This window comes from Podarcis cretensis, assembly GCF_951804945.1.
Source record: "Podarcis cretensis genome assembly, chromosome: 1".
Taxonomy (NCBI): Eukaryota; Metazoa; Chordata; class Lepidosauria; order Squamata; family Lacertidae; genus Podarcis; species Podarcis cretensis.
In genome coordinates this window covers 80269783-80291671 of record NC_137170.1, presented here as the reverse complement: position 1 = coordinate 80291671, position 21889 = coordinate 80269783, and the positions used below count along the sequence as shown (strand labels likewise).

The following is a 21889-nucleotide window of genomic DNA, read 5'->3' as shown; positions in this document are numbered from 1 at the left end:
GCCCAAAAGCAATTTCTGCATGTCACAGTCAACCAAGCATGTGCTAAGTATAAGGCCAGTTTGAGAAACTGTGTCTTCAATAATTGAAGTCTTTATCTACTCAGCATTCATTAACCAACAGAAAACATTGTTAGCTCTCTGGTTGGCAGGTTATATAGCTTCCACGACTCATTTCACCAGCTCCAAATGTATGGCCCTGATGTCTTCTTCCTTCCCTGTTTTTGCCAGAATAGAGCAAAACTTTTGAAAACCCAAATATTGACTTTGGATACCAATTAAATGCATGCATGGCAATTTCTATAATTTATTTTGCATATGCAAATATTCCCAACCTGAGCTTTTCAGGATTAAATAAACATTGTGTGCTTCAGTTGGAAATGTGCAAAGCAAGACCAATATAAAATGAAATACAATATACCTCTTGCAAAAAGTTTTGTGGGGGCATTTAGGATGACATGTAGGCTTCATCTGAAAGGCACCACTGATCATTTGGTCAAATACAAATAAGATAGAGGACTAGCTTCTTTCTAGAATAGCATCACTGCTGCCACCCTGCCAATCTTGTTTAGAATATATTTGTTTCGTTCTAGTTATATATTTAATAGTACTAATGACACTAAACAACTTTCATGTCATTTGGTGGCTCTTTATGAACATTCAGTGATGCTGAATTAATCATTATGTCACCAAATAGTTTCATGTGGTATAAATTGGTATAAACTGAAGTTTAGGGGCCTCGTTTGTTACATTTAAAACTCTAAATTCCCCAAGGTCAGAGTGATGTATAAATTTAAAAAAAGACTATAAATCAAAAAGCAGGCTGTGATTGGAGTCATACAGCAGAGACCCATTCTCCCATCTTATGCTGCCTCCACTTTGAACTTCTACATTGGGACAAATCACATTGGTCTCAAAGCTGTTGCTCATGTTGTTGTCCTTCATGGGATTGCCTCTTAAATGGGGAAGATCCAGAAGAGTCAGTAGTCTATTTTGGCTAATGCTAATATTTCTTTTGATTTATGCAGGTAGTGGTGGTTCGGGATTTGAGGGCCAAAGTCGCTACGTGCCTTCCTCTGGAATGTCTGCCAAGGAGCTGTGTGAGAACGATGACCTAGCAACTAGTTTGGTTCTTGATCCATATTTAGGTTTTCAAACACATAAAATGAACACTAGGTAATTTGCTTTGCTTTATCTATCTAGAAAACATAAAACCTTGTGTGTATTAATAGTAAATAAAAACGTAGATCTGAGCTCTCAAATTCTGCTTGCTTTAAAAAAACACCTTTCAAATAAAACAATGTGTTCGGAATTGTGCTTCAAATATTCCCTTGGGACCAGAATGTTTGGCCAAGTAGACTCGTTCATTTATACTTTGTTTAATCTCCATTGTCTGCACCAGGTGAGGCTTTAGGCTAAATCCTATAACCAAAGCTACAGAAATTCAGCTGCCAAAATCTTGAATTATCCAGACCATTATATAAGTGTTCCCACATCTTACTATTCATGTGCTGATTAGATTTCTCACTCATTAACAACATGGACAGCCATTACGATCAATCATCATTTAATGATTGATTGCTGCCTTTTATCACTCAGATTAGCTTTTATTAGGTGATTTGCTTGAGGTAATATGATTTGCAGATTGAACATGTGAGTTCTCCATTTATTGTTGTATTTTGTAGTAGGAATCTTTTCTTGTTATAATTCACATTCTTCTTGTTTTCCTATATATTATTGAGCCCACAATATAATTTTAGTGAGGTGGGTTCCATTTCTGTTTACTATCCTGGCACCAAGCTCAGTCTTCAGCATAATAAATAACACTTTTAATAGCCAACCTCAAAAGCATCTTGCTGAGCTTAACATTTCATACTGGCTCAGGAGTGTACACAGCTTAGAAGCTTCTGGAATGCTCTGCAGCAACTGCACCACAGATGAAACAAGACCGACTCCTCAAAACAGATTTGTCTTGGGTGGGGGGAGACACAGTCCCATTGTGCAGGCAGAAGTCCTTCTGGTTACAGAGCAACTTTGTTGAATGTAATCCTGTGAATTGTAAACCAAAGAAAACTTAGGTTGCTGCTTGTGGCTTGTTTCAAAAAATCTTATATGAGTCCAGGTTTGGATGGCACGATAAACCAGACTTTGACTGACTTTATCTGTCATGTGGCAGGAGTGGGGTAGCACTCCAGGAACCTTTGGGTAGGATGTGCCAGTAAGATGCATTTTCACATTAAACCACAGTTTGTTTTAAACAATAGCTTAATGTGGCATATAGAGCAGGCCACTGTAGAGTTTTGAGATTCCTGTGGGGAGGAGATTCTAAGAAACTTGGAGATTTGTTTCTGTGTAGCTGTCTTTACTCTGGCTTTATTAGATGAGATCTTTCTGCTTAGACACGCTTTAAATTCAGTTTGAATAATCTGTCAGATTGTGGTGGCTTCAGGTATTAGGAGAACTTATTTCTGGTTGAAACTCATAGAATCATAGGAAGTTATTTTTCATAAGCCCTTGAAAAGAATGTTGCTTTAAATATTTCAATTCTGGATCTTCCTGCATGTTGACTTGGTGGGGGAAATGTTCTAATTCATAAAATGGTTGCTCTTTAAAATACCTATAAGCCTACTTAAAGATAATGCTCTACAAAAAAAAAAATGGTCCAAAGTGATGTCTTTTGAACATAGAATCCACACCTGCTTGATCAAATCCTGGTTTAATAAGCTGGGATATACATGAGCTGCTCACACTCGCAAGCAGCCTGTTTGCTCCCACCTTACGCTTCACATGAACGAGGAAACAAAGCAGAACACTGTCGTTAACCATAGTTTCTTGTTACGTGGGAACTTTGGTTAATGGCTTCCAGACAGGCCAGAATTTGAAAGGCAACTTTCAATTACAGTTCACTGCATCTTCCTGATGTGTTTCACTGCTCATGTGAAGGCAGAAACAAAGCTGGAGCAGAAGGGTTGTGTGCAAGTTTATGAAACTCATGCATATCCTGTCTTATTAAGCCAGGATTTGATTGTGTGAGCTGAGCCAGTGTACCTTGTCATCTAAATGAAATTATTAATGAATTTCTGAAGAACACATTTCAGCTGTTTATAAAAAAGAATCCAATCACAGGGTTGTTGTTGTTTTAAAAAAAGAAGTCTTTATTCACTCTGTATTCATTAATCTCTTCAGTTCCTTCCTCTATCCCTGTGCTGGAGATGTTTTTGATATATTTAGTTCAGTAATGGTTTCTGACACAGTGGTCATGAGAGAGTCGGGATAGATTAACCACTGCAGTAAGAAGAAGATGAGTTAGAGATGAGATTTTCAGAATATTACATTTTCGACTTTCACTTTTATTTTAAAATAAGGGCAAATTTTACAGCAGAAAGCAACTTGCTGGTCCTCAGCCTAACCACACATACATTTTGACTTCTTCACAATTTGAGGCATAGGTCATCATGTGTATTGGAGATATGAAAGTAAAGTAGTCCTCGAGAGCTAGGTCTGATGCCTTGCTCTTTAATAACCGACTGAACACTTGTGTAGAAGCAGCACACATTGAGTCAGTTTGTAAGTGTTTCTTTACACTGGCAGCATAATCTTTTTCCTTTGACTGACATCTTAGACTCGTCTTGCTATGGCAGGCTAGAGAACCTGTGGCCTTTGAGATACTGTCAGCCTCTATCTCGCAGTGGCCTCAGCCAGTGGGGCCTGTGGTGAGGGATGACTGGAGTTACAGCCCAGCAACATCCCATGGACCACAGGTTTCTTTCCCCTGTGGTATGGTTTTTTGTAGCTTGTAATTATTGATGGATAACTCATTCAGTGTGAAAATCGGTGCTCCTGTTTACAGTTGGAGCTGGGGAATACACTTGAACTGGATAACATCTTGTTTGGGTCCTGAGAGCCATTGAATTGAGACCTACCCCAATAAAGTCTGAAATACAACTGTGAAGGTCCATCACGATTCCCCAGCTGCTGGTTTTCAACAGTTTGACAGTCCAAGAGGAATAGGCCCCTGAAATCCCTAGTTTTTTTTAAAAAAAGTTATTTGTCATAAATTCTCTTCCCACTCCATCAATTCTTTGTGATGAGTTTGGAAAATGCTTAAGTATTTCTGTGTTCTGCCCAGAAGCTTATTCTTGCTTTCTGATTATGCTTCCAGTCAATGCTGTTTGAGCTAGTGTTACCTAGTGTGACCCCAGAGTCAGCCATGACTCTTTTTAAATAATGTGCCACTTTTCTATAATCAGTTTGAGAATAAGTGTTTACTACAAGTGATCTTGACGGTTTTACCAGAGTACCTTGCTGGGGAAAATGCTATTCCCTTTTAATACCTCAAGAACTCTGCATATGCAGGCTAGAGCCCCAATAATTTTCTATCCCCTATTTGTTCAGTGTGGAAACCAATATTTTTGCTTGTGGGAATCTTTGATTGTTAGAGGTCTTCCTTTGTTTTTGTTTGTTTCCCATATTAGAACTCACTTTGCTTGCAGTAGTTTGTGGAGAGAGCTGCACAAAATGCTCTGTTGGGAGCCACCTGGAGTGGCTGGGGAAACAGGCAGATGGGTGGGGTATAAATAATAAATTCTTCTCCTCCTCCTCCTCCTCCTCCTCCTCCTCCTCCTCCTCCTCCTCCTCTCTGGTAACCAGAGAGTTGGACTACTGTAATGAACTATAACTTCCATTGAAGACAGTTCAAATACTTTAATTAGTTCAGAATGCTGCTGCCTGACTGCTAACTGGGGCTGAGCTGTGACACTGTTGTTTTTTACCAGCACTGTAGCAGTTTCATTGGCTCCCAGTCAATTTCCAAGCTCTATTCACAGAGCTGGACCTTCTCCTGCACCATTGCATCTGACTGACTAAGTCATCATCTAAGGTGAAATGGATGGAAACCAGGGAGAGGGCTTTTGTTGTTGTTGCAGCTGATCTTTGAAAGGAATTTCCTGGGAGGGATTCTTAATACCAAGTAAAGATCTTTGGAGTACTCCTGGATCCAAATTGGTGACTTGTGGCCTAGGTGACCTCAGTGACTAGGGATGCCTATTTCCAGCTTTGGCTGGTTCACAGCTTCCAGTCTCTTTTAGACAGATATAACTAGTATAGGGACAGCTATCTAGAAGCAGCACTGGCAAGAAGTAAATACTCTTGGGTGTATGGTTCAAGATGCCAATTAATAGTGGAGTCCTGTACTTTATTATTATCAAGGTTGCAAGCATGGGTGAATGTCTTATAGACACACTCCATAGAATTCCAAGTGGCTGAAAAGCATATTGCTATTTGTCCATGGTGAATACATATTTTTTTTAGTTCAAGATTGGGTTCTTTTGCATACTCTCTGTATTGTTTTTAATATTCAGTTAGAAGCCGCCCAGAGTGGCTGGGGAAACCCAGCCAGATGGGCGGGGTATAAATAATAAATTATTATTAGTAGTAGTAGTAGTACTTAATCCATGATATTTTCAAGTAAGAAACACTCATTTGCAAACGAGGGTTTGCAAGAGATACTTAAGAACATGTTAGGAATTATAAAAATGAGAGAATTACTAAATGCAAACTGTCCTACATACAAACATTTAATTGAAAGCAGACATTGATAAAATATCTTTAAAATGTTTAGAACACAGTTTCACTTCCTCTCTTTTGACTTGTTTTTCAGCCCAAATAAAATTGATACTAACATTTGTTGTCACCAGACTAGAAAATATTTAAGGTTTCATACCCACATCTAAAGTCACTCTGTGTCTTGGGATATGTGCTTCTAAAAGCAAGCATTTGTTCTCAATACATAGTAGTTATATTTGATTTTTGGCTAGGATTGATGAAAGTATTCTGTACACTTTGAAAATTTTGAACTTACACTTTTTTCTATGGCCTATGAAAAAAGGAAAGGACAAAGAGGGGGACTTCAAGAGTATATTGAAAATTATTTTGTTTAGCAGTTGTGCGGTGCGATCCTATGCATGTTTACTTGGAAATCACATTGAGCTTCATGGACTTGCTCTGTAGAAAGTGTTCAGGATTGCAGCCTTAATGATTCTGACAGAAATGTTGGGTCGGGTGGCTTCTTGACCCCAGTAGCTCACACAAGGAAACTAGACTATAAAACTGCAAGATATTCATAGATTTACACTGCTAGTTTTTGAACCCAGGTAAGTCCATTATTCTAATGGTTTCAATTTTAGAAATTTGTATTTGTAATGACAATGCCTGCCTGTTACCACCTGAAATCTTAAGGTTCCAGTTTGTAATAATTTATTGTAGCCAAACTCTTCTTAACCTTCTGTTTTAGCTTTCCTCAACCTGATGCCCTCCAGACATTTTGGAGAACAATAACTTTTATACCTGACAACATGGCCAATGGTTACTGCTGTTAAATATTTGAAAGTCTCTTTCAAACTTCCCCAGCACTGATCTCCTAAGCAGGCCAGGTTCTTTAATTGTAAAGATAAAATCCCCATTCCCATAGCTGTTCTTGTGATTCATCTTTACATCTGAAAGTCAACAGCAACACAGGATGATATTTTTTAACAACATTCCAGCATTCCAGATGTGGCTTCCCCAGTGTCTTGTGCAAGGGTACTGATGTTTCCCTATGCTTACTGGAAACACTACACCCCAATGTATTCATTGACTGCATTTACCTTTAGCGTCATCTCATAGGGCCATATCCTGACCAAGATCAGCACTTCCTAACTTCTTGGTGTGCACAAATTTCAGCAGTACATTCTTTTTCCTCTCTCAAAGTAATTCCTGAGACTGTTGAATAATGTAGTCCTTGAGGAACTCATCCAGTTTATTCTTTGCTTGTGTTAGTAAAACTGTCTGATTTTCACTAGAAGAAATAACTTTTCTAAGGAATGAGGGCAAGAGATTTGGAATCTTCCTGTGGCAGACTACATACCTTAGAAATGTGGCCATTGTTTTGAATTTGTGCCTAGAATACCAAATCAGTTGCACAAGATTTTTGAATTCCACTGCTGGTGTCAAGAGGGAGACAGAGTGCCTGCTTGCTTGTAACCATTTTTGGCTATTGGTCTGCAATGCTATGTCTGCATTCTAAGATTATACATGAGGAGGTCATAGATTGTGGGGATGATGCCATACAAATTTACAACAATCTGTACACAGATTGGGGCCATGCCCAGTTTACAGCTTTGCTTGCTTGGAAATGTAATTTCTTAAACAATGTTACATGGAATGAAGCACCACTCAATACTTAGAGCTGTGTTGTGTGTTAAGCATCTTTAAGGGTTGATGCCAATGGCTCTAATTTTGAGGGTAAAGTGTGTTGTTTCAGTGCTGCTAATCCCTGTAACCCAGATGTGTGGGATATGTCAGTCTAGACTGCTCTGCTGCAAGACAACATGACTGACAAGAATTGGCACTGGTTTTGTTTTGTTTTGTTTGTTTATTTATTTATTTATTTTGGTATTTCTGTGCCGCCCCATAACCGAAGTTCTCTATGTTACATCTGCACAGCTGGCTTCCTACATGAGTGCAGGTGCCTCAGAGGAAAAGACTCTTGTCATTCCCATTAATGGGACACTTCCAACTGTTAACAGCTGCCAGGTATGCTGCTTAGAATACAACATTCCAAATAAACATCTCCACAGCTCTGTAAATAAGGAATCTAATAGCTGTGTTTCTGTTACATTTATTTCCTTTAATACTCAAGAGTTGTGTAGAGCCTGCTGATGGCAATGTTCATTTTCATTTATGGCCCTCTCTCAGTGATTGCTCTAGACATATATAAAGTAAGTAAGCGAAACATGACTAATATCTTGCTTTTTAGATTTCGACCAATAAAAGGAAGGCAGGAGGAACTGAAAGAGGTGATTGAGCGTTTTAAAAAAGATGAGCACTTGGAAAAAGCCTTCAAGTCCTTGACATCAGGTGACTGGGCCCGGCACTATTTTCTTAACAAGAACAAAATGCAGGAAAGATTGTTCAAGGAACATGTAGGTATATTTATACTTAATCCAAGTCCAAGTTAGTGTTTGGTTTACAACGTGTTGTGAATGTTACCCAACTGAAACTGCTTGTGTTGTCTACCCTTGCTTTTAGCTTCAGCAAATACTGCTTTGGATTTTTTTAAAAGAAATATCAAATTGATAGAAATTAATTTAATGGAAATTTATGGAGACTGTTTTCCATACTTAACTGGCCAACATGGTCGAAGCTATAATGGTCTGTAGGTACACCACTGGTGTGAAGGGACCATGAGGGCCATCTAGTCTAACCCCCTGCAAGGGAGGAATCTTTTGCCCAATGATGGGAGAAAGATGCAGTCGAAAAGACTGTTCAGAAGGAATAATAGGAAATAATTTATTATTTAGTAAATGCCCTCCATAGTTACAGACAGGTGCAGATTGAACACTGCCGATTGTTTAACCATGATTAAGTGTTTACTGGGATTATGTCTGCACTGCCCCCAACTGAAGGTATATATGACATTGAATTGATGCATTAAAATAATCAGGCTACAACTTTGCCTTGTCAGTAAGGTATGGGTGGTATTTATGTAGGTTTTACTCAGAGTACACCCATTGAAATTAATGAACGTGAGCCCATTAATTTCAGTGGATCTGCTGTGAGTAAAACTAGTTGAATGCCACCCTAAATTTATAAGTATTGTAGTGGGGTAGTGATAAGTTTTCCACTAAAAGGCCTGGAGACTGAATTGAGGGGGAAAATGAGGAACTCTGAAAGTACTTTAGAAAGATAAGACCTAGTACTCAATGTATTGTATTGAAGCTTTTTTTTGGGGGGGGGGGAGCATAGAATTTGAGTTCCAAGCCATAGATCTCTGGAGAGTTCATTGTTGTACAGTACTTGATGTCTAGACTAAACCAGCTTCGGATATCTTGGGCTAGGATATTCAAGAATGAAGGCCAAACTCTTCAATTACGAAGATACTTTCCATCCTCCCTTTCTCAGCATAAGAGTGAAGGACAGCACTTTTCATAAAATGGTAGAGTTGGAAGGGGCCCTGAGGGTCATTCAGTCCAAACCCTGCAATGCAGGAATAGGCAGCTGTCCCATATGGGGATCAAACTTGCAATGTTGGCATTATCAGCACCATTCTTTAGCCAACTGAGTCAATTTAAGGATAGTGTTAAAGGGGTTGTTTTATGAAATCCATATTTAGCCTGTATCTTTCTTTAGTGTAAAGTGATGTGAAGTGAGTTTGTGAGAGAGGATTGGCCACATAAAAATAATAAGCTTGTACACCAGGCACCCCAAAACTCAGCCCTCCAGATGTTTAAGGACTACAACTCCCATCATCCTTAGCTAACAGGACCAGTGGTCAGGGATGGTGGGAATTGTAGTCCCAAAGCATCTGGAGGGCCGAGTTTGGGGGTGCCTGTTGTACACTCATCAAACAACAATACAGTGGTACCTCGGTTTAAGAACAACCCTGTTTACGAACTATTCGGTTTATGAACTCCGTAAAACCGGAAGTAGTGTCCCGGTTTACGAACTTTACCTCAGTCTAAGAATGGAATCCGAATGGTGGAAGGGCACCGGCAGCGGCAGGCCTCATTAGGGAAAGGGCACCTCGGTTTAAGAACAGTTTCGGTTTAAGAGCAGACTTCCAGAACGCATTAAGTTCATAAACTGAGGTACCACTGTATAACATAACAGAAGCAGCAACTCTATCTCTGCAACCCAGTAAAAATTGTTCCATAAATGCAACACAGAATAAGTGTATTTTTAAGGTCCATTTTAAAACTTCTGGTGCTTGTCTAATCTCATTTGAAATCAAGTTGCCAGATGTGGAACAACTGATTCACATCAAGTAATGCAGCTGTTCTGGATAATTTCTTTTCTTTCCCCCCCTGTAGGTATTTATTTATTTACGAATGTTTGCAACTGACAGTGGATTTGAAATATTGCCATGCAATCGGTATTCATCAGAGCAAAATGGAGCCAAAATAGTTGCAACAAAAGAGTGGCAAGTATTGCAATAATATTAGTGCTACACCAAGTTCTCGTGATGTTCAACTTCTGATATGAAACTTGCTGATGGGGGAGAACGTGGGGGACTTGCTTTCTACCCCCCCCCCAGTTTTTAGTGTTTGCCTGCAGCCATTGTTCCTCAGATCTGCTATCTCTTCTTCAGTGCTACTTTTTTTATTTCTTTGAGTGATCCCACCCCATCAAGCATGCATCCACCCACGTTTTGGAAGCATATTCCAGTGCCCAGTTGGACCAACTTTACCTGATCTGCTATGATACATTAGTTTTTTTACCACAGTGTGGTCAGATGGGGAGCATTCTCTGGGGATTGTAGGAAGCTGAATTACTGTTGGAAATGACATGTACTAGAAGTGCAGTGAATTGCTGATTACAGTGGTACCTCTAGTTGTGGACATAATCCGTTCCGGGGTGCCATTCGCATCCTGAAAAGTCTGCAACTAGAGCGGCACTCCTGTGCAAGCACGGAGCACGATAGAGCACTTCTGCGCATGTGCAAAGCACGCAGAACGCTTCTGCGTGCGCACGGCGAAACCTGGAAGTATACACTTCCGGGTTTGCCATGTTCGCAACCCGAAAAGCCACAACGTGAAGCAAATGCAACAAGAGGTATGACTGTAGTTGGAATTGTTTCACTTCAGAGATACCATGTACAGTCTCCTGACTTTTTAATAAGAAGTTATCAAAAAAGATTTCCTTGCCTAGCCAGGGGGACAAGTGAACAAACAAATGTACAGAATGCAACTATATTTCATCCCTTTAAAATATTTTTATGCTGGAGAAAGACTGCATTAATAAGATGTATTGTTTGTTCTGTTAACGAAAGAGTTTCTTCCTTCATTTGTTAGGAAACGAAATGACAAAATAGAGTTATTGGTGGGTTGTATTGCTGAACTCTCTGAATTAGAAGAGAACATGCTGCTCAGACATGGAGAGAATGACTTCAGCGTCATGTACTCAACACGGAAGAATTGTGCTCAACTGTGGCTTGGTCCAGCTGCATTCATCAATCATGGTAAGTAAAAAAAAAAAATACAGTGGGATTAATTGTTATATTCAGGACTACTTTTAATTTTTTCTTGATTTGGAGTACATTTCTCTCCTGTGTTTTATTAGAATGATCTAGATTACCTTTAATGCCCTTTTAAAATGTGCAATATTTTTCTTACTTAGTGATACACTTAATTGTTCAGTTGAGTATTACCATAAGTAAATTAGTATGAAACCTTACTTTAGATATTTGTAACTATTCATGTTCCAGGTCTTATCAGCAGTTAATTGATTTTCTTTTGTACTTTTTTCAGATTGCAGACCCAACTGTAAGGTATGTGGTCAGGGTTTTAAAATCCTCCAAACTAGCTTTTTAAATATATGGATGTTTTAAAATTATTTTTGATTAACTGAGTAATGCTACATGTCCCTTATTGCCCTTCATAGTTTGTGTCAACTGGCCGGGATACAGCATGTGTGAAAGCTCTGCGCGATATTGAACCTGGAGAAGAAATTTCTTGTTACTACGGGGATGGGTTTTTTGGAGAAAATAATGAATTCTGTGAATGCTACACATGTGAAAGGTATGTTCTAGTCATGTAAACAGTCAACTGAGATACAGTGCAGTTGCACTGTACACCTGCGTTGTTGATCTGTGCGTGTGTCGGCTAGTCTTGCAAGAACTTGACTTCAGCATCCAAAAGTAATTCCCCTTCCATAAGAGGTACATTGATATCTCATGCATTCTTGTTGAATCCATCTGTGAGCCCTTCTCTGATGTCCTCCAAAGAAGGACTGAAAAGAAAACATGTGAAAACTGGACTGCTGTGAGTAGCTGGCATTTGAATTGTTGCTTGAAATTCAGGCACACTCTGTGGTTGAAGAATTGCCATGAGTGAGGTATTTCATCAGTGCCAAAACACTAGAAAAGAATGGTAACTTCGTAGATTGCCCATCTTCTCCCCTCTCTCCCACTTACCACAGTAGACATGTAGAATTAAGTGTGGGAAGTAGCTCCAGAGCTCTTTCTGTATAATTCCTATCTCCTTCTCTGCCGTGGCTCCCAGTTCCTACTCTAAAGGCAAATTTGCATGCTGTGTCAGCCAGGTTCTTGAAAATCAACCCAAGAGTGATCATGCTTGGGATCAAAAGAGCTGTTCAAGCTCGCATCAGGAGCTTCTGTTAATTCTGGAATTTTTACTTTTAACATAGAAGAGCTTATTCCAATGCCATGTTGCACAGACAGCTTTGGAAACCTCATTTGCAAACAAGCTTCACAGCTCTCCAGATTTTCCATGCAATGTAGTATTCAATTTGCATAGAATTGAAACTTTGCCCCCTCCAGTGTACAGTTATTTGAATCTTTGCATGCCTCACACATTAAATTAAATCATACTTGAGCAATGCTCTTGTTTTACCCAATTCCTTATTATTCTATAATGTTGTGTGCCCGTTAAATAAATAAGTTACACTGTACCATTTTTCAACTTAATACTAATAATTTTATTATTTGTACCCCGCTCATCTGACTGGATTGCCCCAGCCATTCTGGACGGCTTCCAACAAAATATAAAAACACAATGAGACATCACACATTAAAAGCTTCTCTATACAGGGCTGCCTTCACACATAGTTGTTTATCTCCTTGATACCTGATGGGATGGCATTCCACAGGACGGGCACCACTATCAAGAAGGCCCTCTGCCTGGATCCTTGTAACTTCACATCTTGCAGTGATGGAACCACCAGAAGGCCTTTGGAGCTGGACTTTAGTTGCAGAGGTAGTTTAAGATCCCTTGGTTCAGTTAAAGTAAAAAAAAATCCCCAAAAACCCACCACTACTGCTTGAAAATTTTGATTCTGATGTCACACTATTTTCACTATGATGATTTAGCTGTAGTTGCCTTTTCTTTCTTTATCTTCATCACTACCACACATTAAGAGAGGAAACTGCAGTTTAGGAAAAAAAATATGCCCCAGTGTGCTTCCTCTACCATTTTTGCTCTGAGCTACATAAACTGTTGTTTCTCTGGGGCCACTTCACATGTTGCAGGAAGTGCCACTGTGTGTATCATACTATCTTTCGTGAAATGTGAGAGCTGTGTTTGACGATGTGCACATAGTACTGGAAAGCTTGGAAGCCTAACATTTGTATACCGCTTGATTGTAGTAATTTAACAGTAAAGGACAGTAAACATGTGAACATCTACATGTCTTGTCACCTGAACAAATTGTTTTAAGTCGGCACTGAAAGGACTACTGGGCAATAGAGTGGTCAGTAAACCAGCAGCAACCCCAGTTGAGCTCTCTGGCCCAACACCAGGGCCCAGACCCTCTAAGTCCATTCCAAGATAAAGAGGTTTTCTGGTAAAGGAGTCTAGCCTGGTTCTGTACAGGGTACCCAAATGGGCACAGCTTAGACAGATCAGACCCACCTCGCTCACCCAGCCAAGTCTTGGTAATATTTGCCAAAACAGCCCCTTCATACATGATCAGGTAATGAATGAACATGGTCTTACTATGGACTGACCTGGAATTCAGTAACTGCCCCACCAGATCAGTGGGCTCAATGGATAAACTACCAGTAGCTTCTAGAGGAGTAGGAGGGCTAAAATGGGGGTCAGGGACCAAACAGCTAGGCCTCTGCCACAGATGAACAGCCTTTCCACTCCAGCTATACCTTTCCTTGCCCACCATCACTGATACTGGGACAGCATCTTCATAACTCTCTGCTACCTGCCTACCCAGGCACATTCTAGCACCATCACTTGGTATCACTACATACAGCTGAGAGATTAGGACCACAGATAATGAACAAAGGACTGGTAGTAGGCACATCCCACACTATTAGACAGAAGATAGTAATGCATGTATATGCATATGGTCAAAAAATCAAATTGTGGATCCTGGGTAAAAGGAAACTTCACATAGAAGCAGGCATTTCTGTATTTTGTAAAGTTGCTCATAGTAAAATAAAGGTATGAATTTTCCTACTCAACATTATCATCCAGAACTTGGAAATAAAGAAGATGGTATTAAAATTTGCTTGAATTGTTCAGTATATGTTCAGGGTGTTGTTAAGAAGCCATGTTGCTTTTAAAAAAATGAAGGTATGAATTTTCCTACTCAACGCCATCATCCAGAGTTTAGAAAATTTGTTTTCCTTTATGCATTCGCTTCCCCAAGGATGTGCATACCTTCATGCACAAAGAGCAGAAACCTCTTTTTCATATGAAAAGTAATTTTGATTATGTTTCCTGATACTATGTCATTATTGTCCTCTATAGATACTTACTTCGAAATGGAAGCTAAAAAAAAGCCTGTTGTTTTGGAATTTTTTATTTTTATTTTTTGGAAATGTTTTTCTTTACCTCTGGCATGCAAATGTACACATTTCCTAGTGTCCACACTACATTCATTTATAGAAACACAAGTAGGATGAAAGAGTATTCTCCTATAATGAGGGGTGATACTGAGATCTGGGGAAAGGAGCTAACATGAAACAGCTCCTTTTATTTAATTTCATACAAGAATCTTCAGGTACATACGGTTTCCAGGTGGTCTCATCAAGGTGTAACTAGATTGTTCATGCAAACATTGTTACACTAGTTGCAGATTCACATCAAGGACAAGCATTGGTTCCAATTTCATATATAGCAGGTGTTGATAGATATAGTGTATTCACTTGAGATTTATATGTTTAAAGAAAGGGGAAATAATTTCAGAAAAGTATGAAGAATCCTTTCCTGTAATTTTTACTTCAAGTAATTCCTTCAAAATTGTAAGTGGAATGCTGACAATGTTGAAATGTTTGCATGAGCTCAGATTTGTCTAAATATGTGGTATTGACATGGGATTCAGAATACTGTTTCATCAGATATCCTTTTTTATTATTGCTATGCTGAAGTTATTCACATGTTCTATTCTCTTTTCTAGACGTGGAACTGGTGCTTTTAAATCAAGAGTGGGACTGCCTGCTCCTGCTCCTGTAATCAATAGCAAATATGGACTCAGAGAAACAGATAAACGTTTAAACAGGCTTAAAAAGTTGGGTGACAGCAGCAAAAATTCAGACAGCCAGTCTGTCAGCTCTAACACTGATGCAGATACCACTCAGGAAAAAGCTCATGCAAGTAAGCAAGGGGAGCTAACTTTTTGAAGGTCTTTTTTCTATGCTTGTTGTCCTATAAGAAGACACAATTTGGGCTTTTCATTAGAACTTTTTTCATTCAGAAGTCAAGGGTTGGGGGTAGATTCTGTTCAGAAGTATAACGTGCTGTTAGGCCTCTGAAAATTTATGTGAGTACTTAGAGCGGAGGGTTCCAGGATATATATAATCAGTGCCTCAAAATGTAATAAAATGACTAACAGTTTGTACTAAAAGGGTTTTCCCTATCATGATAATTATCAGTTATAAATAAACATTAAAAATTACAGAGCAGTTTTTGACTTGGTGTTAAGTTAGCAAGTTGAGTAGGAAATTTTTTTTATCTTTACAAATGTCAGCTATTTTGGTAGTATTTCTAATTATACTCTTTGCCTGTCACTTAAATAACCATTCAGTTTGCTTTCATTGTCTGGCAATAAATTATCATAATATGTGAATCATAGAGGGTCAGAAATTTAAATTTGTTCAGAGCCATGAAACTGTTGCTGTCATGATAAATCAGGGATAACCAACGTGGTACTTTCTAGTTTTTCTTGGACTACAATTCCCATCAGTGTGGCCAGTGCTCTAGGATGGTGGGAGTTGTAGTCCAATAACATTTAATGGACATCATGTTTGCTAACCCTCTGCTAAATCAATGTTGACAACTGAGAAGTGGACAGAATTCTTGGAGCCTTAGACACAAGAAAGACATAAGGATAGCTTTTTCCGGTATGAAATTACAGGCATCCTAATAATGAAACACAATGGGTGTAGATAAGCCCAGAAACTTGTTCTTTTTTTAAAAAAAAAATCTCCATGAGCAGACAGATCTTGTATTTTATCCGCAGGCAGAACACAGACAATGTGGTATCTCAAAGTAATTATAGTCCATTAAAAAAAAATAAGTGCATAGTAAAACGGGAATTCTTATGGCTCTCTCTTTTCAGTGCTTAAGGAGAACTGAACAGATTGCATGCAGTTAGTTTGTGATTACTGGTACAGTACTTTTTATAGTTAATAGGGTTATACCAATGTAAATTATTGGTGAATAACTTGGGTTAGGAGCCAGAATTACAAATGTGGCTTAGAAATAGCAGACATATGTCTTATACTCTCCTGGATAGATTTGCTAGTGATTTTTAATCACTATTCATTAATATTTTAACCATATTTTCAAAGGTCTGCATAGGCAGTATTCAGTGACTTTCTGTGGACAGTTTTTGATTTAGCTAAACTTCAACACTGTGTGCTGTATGTACATATAATAGAGCCCCTGTTTAGATTCAGAGGAAATGTTATTACTACATGCTAGCAATCAGGCGTGAGAAATAACTTTGAAAGAAAATCTAACTTTATTCTGTTTACTCTTTCAGCTAACCGCAAATCTATTGGTGTAAAAAAGAGCAGTAAGAGTAGAACATTAACAAGGCAGTCTATTTCAAGAATTCCAGCTTCATCAAATTCTACCTCATCCAGACTAACTCATCTAAATAATTCCAGGGTACCAAAGAGATTGAAAAAGCCTGCAAAGCCTTTACTTTCAAAGATAAAATTACGAAACCAGTGCAAAAGGCCAGAGCAGAAACATGCATCTCGAAAACTCGAAATGGGAAACTTGGTTCTGAAAGAGCCTAAAATTGTCTTGTATAAAAACTTGCCCATTAAGAAAGAAAAAGACACAGAGGGACCAGTAAAAGTTGCCGTCTCTGGGGGCTGCTTAACGAGGCATGCAGCACGAGAATATAAACTAAATTCAGTGAAAGGTGCTCATGAACCTGGGGAGATATCACCCTGTACGTATATAACAAGGAGGTCGATGAGAACACGAATGAATCTGAAGGAGACCTCTGACTTAAAGCTTGAACCAAATATGCTGAATAGCTATAAAAACAATTTGACTGGCGTGAGAACCGATAGCTTGGAGGAGCAGTCTCTTGTGATGCACGAGAGTGAGCAGGCTCATGGGACATCACACAAGCGGGAGGGTAGGTGTCAGAAGAGTGACAGGGTTGTGGCCAAAAAGAAATCCCGACAAGGAAGACTGGTGAAGCCATCTTTGAAAACGGAGGAAACTGATCCTGCACACAACTTGTCTGGCAAGGACCAAGTGCCAGATTTGATCAGTTCACGTTCTGACCTAGGAGAGATGAACAATGTTGTGGATTCAGCCATTGGCTATAAAGACTGCATCCCTTCCTCCGGTGGCTGCTCCATTGTGACTTCGGACACTTTCAAAGTAAAGGACCGTTTTAGAACTGCAAAAAGCAAAAAGAAAAGGCGAATCACAAGGTATGATGCACAGCTAATCCTTGAAAACAGCTCTGGGATTCCCAAACTGACCCTTCGGAGGCGGCATGATAGCAACAGCAAGACAAACGACCAAGAAGATGATGGCATGAGTTCTTCAAAAATAAGCATCAAACTTAGTAAAGACCATGAAAAAGATAATAATCTATATGTAGCAAAGCTTAATAATGGGTTTAACTCAGGATCAAGTAGTAGTTCAACAAAATTAAAAATACAGCTAAAGCGAGAAGAAGAAAACAGGGGAACATATTCTGATGACCTCCATGAGAACGGGGTATGTTGTAGTGATACTCTTTCTCTGTTAGAGTCACGAATGGAAGTGGATGATTATAGTCAATATGAAGAAGAAACTGTAGATGATTCTTCATCTGCAGAGGAAGAGGAGGAGGAAGAGGATGAGTATGATGATGATTTTGAAGATGATTTTATTCCTCTGCCTCCAGCTAAGCGATTAAGGCTTATAGTCGGCAAGGATTCAATAGATATTGACATTTCTTCCAGGAGACGAGAAGATCAGTCTTTAAGGCTCAATGCATAAGCTTACAGGTCTTAAACTGAACAGGATGTCCATTTTTTAAAAAACAAAATTCCAATTAATTATTCCTCAACTGATGAACTTTCTGAAAATGTTAGTGGAAGCACTTCTTTATTGTTTATTCACTTATATCAACATAATATTGTAGAAAGTGTACAGCATACTGACTCCTTAAGTCATTTGTGCAGATTTTTATTGTACTTTTTAATAGCCTTCTTATGTGCAATTCTAAGTTAGAAAAATGCTCTATTGTAAAATAAAGGCTCAAGCAAAATTACAAAAATGCCATCAAATGTTTCCATGCAGGTTAATTAAATCACAATAATGTGGCTTCACAATTATTTTTAATCCGTGAGAGCATTATTTTGCTCTTACATCTGACTAAACAATCTTAAAAAAAAAATCATAGTAGCAGCCTATTTAAGGTTTTCTAGTATGTTAATATCACCAGCAATGAACTAAAGCTTTTCAGTTTATTTGCTAGATGTTTTCCCCCTTGGAGTTTGTCAGTTTTAACACTGTATGCTGTCCCCAGACGTACTGTTTGTGGCCTTTGTTATAGTAGCAAACCGTTGGTTTGAAGTCAAATTGATTTCTTTAAAAAAAAAAAGGTGTTGACAGTTTGCTGACTTTTAGTACATTATATGTACAAAGGTAGCAGTATGCAGAATACCAAGTTTGGATATGGTGTATTTATTTCTGTATTTAACACTTTTTCGATACTTTTAGATAAAATTGTTCTTTGCAAGAATGATTGGTGCTTATTTTTTCAAGAACTTGCTGTGAAACAATGTGATTACAACAGGCAACATTTATCCAATGAACTGCAGCTATCCGAATTGGATCCTCATAGTTTTCTGTTGCACTTGTAAAATGCTACAAGGAATTTAAAGAAACCTATTCACTTTAACTTATGATAGTTTTATGAAATTTAAAAGAAAAAACCTAAGTCACAGCTTTTGTTCTGTGGTGATCTATAAAAATGTTTGTCTTTTGAGATCCAGTGTAAAGGACTGAAAAAATGTATATGTTGTAAATATTTGTGTGTTGTGAGAAATTTTGTCATAAAAATTGATAACTTACAGAAGGGTTTTTAAGTTTAGAAAAACATTCATGCCAATAAATAGGAAATTATAAACCTAGTTTTAAATCATTGATTTTTTTTAAAAAAGTTTTGTTTTAGCTCACATTTTGAGTTGTGTTTTTTTAAGAAGTTCACTTTTTTAGAACTAGAGTGAGAAATTAACTGGTGGAGAATTTAAGGATATAAGTTAACCATTTATTTGAAAGCACATCTCAAATGGTTTGAAAAGACAGTTGAAGAAGAATCAATCAGGGCTGCTCAGCTTTTACAATTCTGTGCACTGAAATTCACACAGAATCTTAGATACAGAATTTCTGTGAACATTGGCTTGCTTTCTACAAGTTTCTACTTCACACAATAATGGATATATGTTTACAGGCAGTTTTTACCAATCGACAGATCTATGTGCACTCAAAAATGCAAATTGAGCCCTCCATTGAAATGAATAGGGGAGCTCTTCTGAATGGGGAAATTGTGTTCTCGGGGTAAGCATCCCATAACAATAAGCAAGTTGTTTAATTGGAGAAGGCTGTAATGTGTGGTAATCAGTGAGTCTGTGCACAGCTGTCTTCTCCTCATTGCTTCCAGTTATATTCCTTTTCCTGTACATTACTTATGCAAAAAAAAAAAACAAAAAAAAACTACAAACATTTGGCCACTTTCAGACCAAATTATTGATCTTGTATGCAATAAATACATTCACATATTTGGGTGGTGTATTACTTTTTTCTAGCAAAAAACAACAACCTGATTTCCTTGGAGCAGAAACTGTATTTTTGATTGAATTATTATGATACTTTGGCATAATAGCTACAACAGTGCTGCTGCTACTTCTGCTGCTGTCAGAGTAGCATGGGAAGTTCTGGACAAAGCAGAATATGTTCACACTTATATAGGGAAGATCCACAACATGGGCTTTCCCTCCATGTATTGGGGCTTCTCTTGTTACTGTAACAGCATTCCAAAGACCCAGCACTGCTGTGGATTCCATACTGCCAAGTAACGCAAGGATCCAGTTTGTTTTGCTTGACAGCAGATGAAGATTACAGTGGTGCCCCGCAAGACGAATGCCTCGCAAGACGAAAAACTCGCTAGACGAAAGGGTTTTCCGTTTTTCGAGGTGCCCCGCAAGACAAATTTCCCTATTGGCTTGCTTCGCAAGACGAAAACGTCTTGCGGATTTGCTTCCTTTTTCGTAAAACCGTTAATACCCGGGCAATCCGTGCTCCGCAAGACGAAAAAATCGCAAGACGAAGCGACTCGCGGAACGAATTAATTTCGTCTTGCGAGGCACCACTGTACAAAAGCCGTTGATCATGGCATGCTTTGGGAGGGATGGGTGGCTCCCAAAACTTGGATGGTCTGCCCAAGCCTGCAGAAATATTGAAGCTGTACAATATATTATTATGAAGCACAATTGTACTGTCCAGAAGAGCTACACCCCAAGCCCCCACCCCCACCCCATGTCACAAACATCAAAACAAATTTGAAAAAAGGACGCATCCTTGGCCAGTTTTGTGTCATCTCAAAGCACATGCCCTTAAACATCAGTTAAATGAACTTGGGCACAAAACTGCCCAGTCATTGTCCCAGGAGAATTAAGAAACAAGGGCTGTCGGACTGCCCACAATTATTCCTGAGCAGTTCTTTCATTTTATAACTGAGACTGCTTTTAATGATGCCAGAAGGGTTACATTTAATGGAAATCTTTCAAAAGTTTGGAATTTGCCTTGGAAACTGGAAGTTTTGTCATGTGAATTAGTGGTAAAAGTTTGTATTGCTGAAATTTGATTTCAAGATGTTTACATTGAAATTTTATTTCAGTTCTAGTAAAAATAGGATTGCGGAACTGAATTGAGTGTTTGGCATTCCCCTCTTCCCCATAACTTATGTTGTCACGAACATATTCCAAATGCAATAAATATAATTGAATTATATATCTGTAATATTGATGACGGGTAAATATATTTAATATTGATGCTGTTAAAAGGATTTTCTTCAGCTTTTGCAGTAATCTATTGAGTATCAAATTAACTTTAACGCTTGCTCCGAGCTGTATCCAGTATATAAAATGGAACCATCAAAATGTATTACGAGAGAATTAGTGTACATAGTGATCAATTTTTATTTGTGCCAATATGGATTTGAAATAAATGGGACCAAAAATTTGGAATTTTAAATTCATTAAATACTGAGCTGGCTCTGAACAAGTTTTTACCTGCTTTTAAAATGTTTAATTATCTTTGTGAACATTCAGATTTGCATGTAAAATATGGAGATTGTGTTTGCCATTCACTGTGTAACTGAACACTTGGTAGCTCTTGTTTTCAGCATGAACCTGTGCAAAGTTGATTTTTGGGCAGATAGCCCAGACAAGTACAGCATTGGGAGCATCTTATCTGAATAGTCCGGCCGTGCAAAAAAACAGAAACTCTATTCACATTAGACTATTGTGAAATGAGTCTGTGGCTGTGTTGTGCACCACAACAAAATTGGATCTAGTCAGACAGCTTGAATAATGGGAATTCAAGTGTCGTTTCCTCTAATTGCTTCTCACCTGACACTTTAAATACTGAAGCAGTCTAAAATAGGGGTGCAGAAGGAGACGCTTCTCTAGTTACTTTTTTTAAAAATCCCCAGTTCAGAACAGTTTCTTCATTCTTTATTTTACTTCATGATGAGAGTGGCCCAGTTCAGATTGAGCAAACTACTGTGATTTGTTGCTCCATGCAGGAGTTGTGGGGTTGTGAATTCTCTTATCCCCCTCCATGCAGGAAGTATTGAGATTTAAAGCTGTTAATGGTTAGGTACAGCACATGTTTTTTTTTGCAGCATCAAGCTCAGG

General features: G+C 38.5%; 1 protein-coding gene across 5 annotated transcripts in view; it reads left to right on the top strand.

Moving 5' to 3' along the window:
• Window positions 1–19750, top strand: part of KMT5B (lysine methyltransferase 5B) — a 33894-nt gene extending 14144 nt beyond the window's left edge. For 4 of the 5 annotated variants that reach the window (XM_079985477.1, XM_079985476.1, XM_079985479.1 and 1 more), the window contains exons 3-10: window positions 1026–1173; window positions 7793–7958; window positions 9846–9955; window positions 10827–10993; window positions 11283–11302; window positions 11416–11552; window positions 14905–15101; window positions 16492–19750. In XM_079985477.1, the coding sequence (XP_079841603.1) occupies window positions 1026–1173; window positions 7793–7958; window positions 9846–9955; window positions 10827–10993; window positions 11283–11302; window positions 11416–11552; window positions 14905–15101; window positions 16492–17963 (2417 nt within the window). In that variant the 3' untranslated portion in view covers window positions 17964–19750. Of the gene's footprint in view, window positions 1–1025; window positions 1174–7479; window positions 7570–7792; window positions 7959–9845; window positions 9956–10826; window positions 10994–11282; window positions 11303–11415; window positions 11553–14904; window positions 15102–16491 lie in introns of those variants that run through there. The other variant, XM_079985480.1, reaches the window with a different exon arrangement.
• Window positions 19751–21889: the final 2139 nt, after the last annotated feature.